The sequence below is a fragment of the Vitis vinifera genome, chromosome 15, assembly GCF_030704535.1.
Source record: "Vitis vinifera cultivar Pinot Noir 40024 chromosome 15, ASM3070453v1".
In the NCBI taxonomy this organism is placed as follows: domain Eukaryota; kingdom Viridiplantae; phylum Streptophyta; class Magnoliopsida; order Vitales; family Vitaceae; genus Vitis; species Vitis vinifera.
In genome coordinates this window covers 4,960,530-4,962,317 of record NC_081819.1, presented here as the reverse complement: position 1 = coordinate 4,962,317, position 1,788 = coordinate 4,960,530, and the positions used below count along the sequence as shown (strand labels likewise).

The window sequence follows — 1,788 nt, the reverse complement described above, 5'->3', positions numbered from 1 at the left end:
GCCCACTGGTAAGTCTCCTACAACCCCCATTTAGTCTTGCTCACGGGTTGATTTTGGACGAGCATTTAGGGGGAGGGGGGTTTGAAATGGTTGAGGAAATGTTTAGTGGATGAGAGATCGTGGAGGGGAAGAAATATTTTAGGGAGATATATTTGTACCCATAATTCAATGACGCTTTAGAAAAGTGCCAAGGTACATTATTAATGCTACGACACTGTCATTATATACCGAGTTATGCCTAGATGGCCCTTATCAAACAATGACGCTTCTAATAAGTGCCATGAATTGAAAAATATTACACTAAACAATGGCACTTTTAATAAGCACCAATGAATATAACATTATAATCTAAATAATGAAGCTTTTTAAAAGTGTCAAGGAATCAAACGTCATTATTTTGAATTTTTGTAGTAGTGTTATATCCACAATTAATATTTAACGAAAATAAACGATTTTGTATCATATTTATTAACATATAAAAAATTAGAGATAAAATTTTAGGATCCATTATTTAATTGAATGAAAATCTTACATTTATCCTTAACTGGTACTATTGTGTCATTTCCAAATTTTATCTCTAAATTAAAAGTCTATCTAACTTAGAAAGCATCTCTTCTCTACAACACATATGACTACTATAGATTGTATCCAAAAATCATGTACTTTTGTTTTCATTCTCTGCCAAACGAACTGCCGACTGGTTGTCACAATACAATGGAACTGCATAGTCCACTAGTTGATGTAGATCATTCATCAGCCGTATAAGCCACGTACTTTCTTGAGCTGCCATTGCTGCTGCTCAGTACTCTACCTCCATTGTTGACAGAGATACTGTCGGTTGTCTCTTGCTACACCAAGAAATTGCTCCTGATCCAAGCATAAACACATACCCGGTAGTTGATCTGCGGGTGTCGTGATCTCCTGCATAATCAGCATCACAGTAGCCAACTAGCTTGTAATCTTTACCTTTCTTGTACAATAGACCATAATCAATTGTACCCTTCACATGTCTCAAAATTCGTCGAATTGCTTCCAAATGAGGCTTCTTTGGATTTTGCATGGATCGACTCATCACACCAACTGCATAAGAGATATCGGGTCTAGTTAAAGTTAAGTAAAGCAAACTACCCACCAATTGTCGATACATTGTTGCATCTTTCAAGTCTTTGCCTTCGTGTTCACACATCTTGGCATTTGGTTCCATTGGTGTTGAGATCGGCTTACATTCGAGCATCCCAAACTTTTTCAACAAATCTTTGGCATATTTTTGTTGACAAAGAAAAATCCCTTTGTGTGTGCGATCCACCTCTAGCCCAAGAAAGTGCTTAAGTTGTCCAAGTTCTTTCATCTCGAAACGAACTGACAAGTTCTCCTTTGTTCAGCAAATTTCTTCAACATCATCTCCAGTGATGATTAGATCATCTACGTATGCAAGTACGATAACTAACTTTCCTCCATTAGCTTTGACAAACAAGCTAGAATCTGCAGGTGTTACTGAATACCCGCTTTGAGTTAGAAATTCAGCAATCTTACCATACCATGCTCTGGGTGCTTGTTTCAATCCGTAGAGTGCCTTCCGCATCTTACATACATATTCAGGATGACCTTGACTCTGAAAGCCCATCTGTTGATTCATATAGATCTCCCGATCCAACTCTCCATGAAAGAATGCATTCTTCACATCCATCTGCCGCAAGTCCCAATCTTTGTTAGCTGCAAGTGCAAGTAAGACTCGTACAGTTGTAAGTTTTGCAACTGGACTAAACGTTTCATCATAGTCTAGTCCAT

The 1,788-nt window shown here is 37.8% G+C and overlaps 1 protein-coding gene across 1 annotated transcript; it reads right to left on the bottom strand.

Moving 5' to 3' along the window:
- Positions 1-799: 799 nt before the first annotated feature.
- LOC109122201 (uncharacterized mitochondrial protein AtMg00810) lies at positions 800-1,204 on the bottom strand. Its single transcript, XM_019218632.1, has one exon. The coding sequence runs from the start codon at positions 1,202-1,204 to the stop codon at positions 800-802; it is 405 nt and encodes a 134-aa protein (XP_019074177.1).
- Between the last annotated feature and the right edge of the window lie 584 nt (positions 1,205-1,788).

Bases quoted from the DNA above. Each gene is read 5' to 3' on its own strand.
- LOC109122201 (XM_019218632.1), bottom strand. From the start codon at position 1,204: ATGGAACCAAATGCCAAGATGTGTGAACACGAAGGCAAAGACTTGAAA.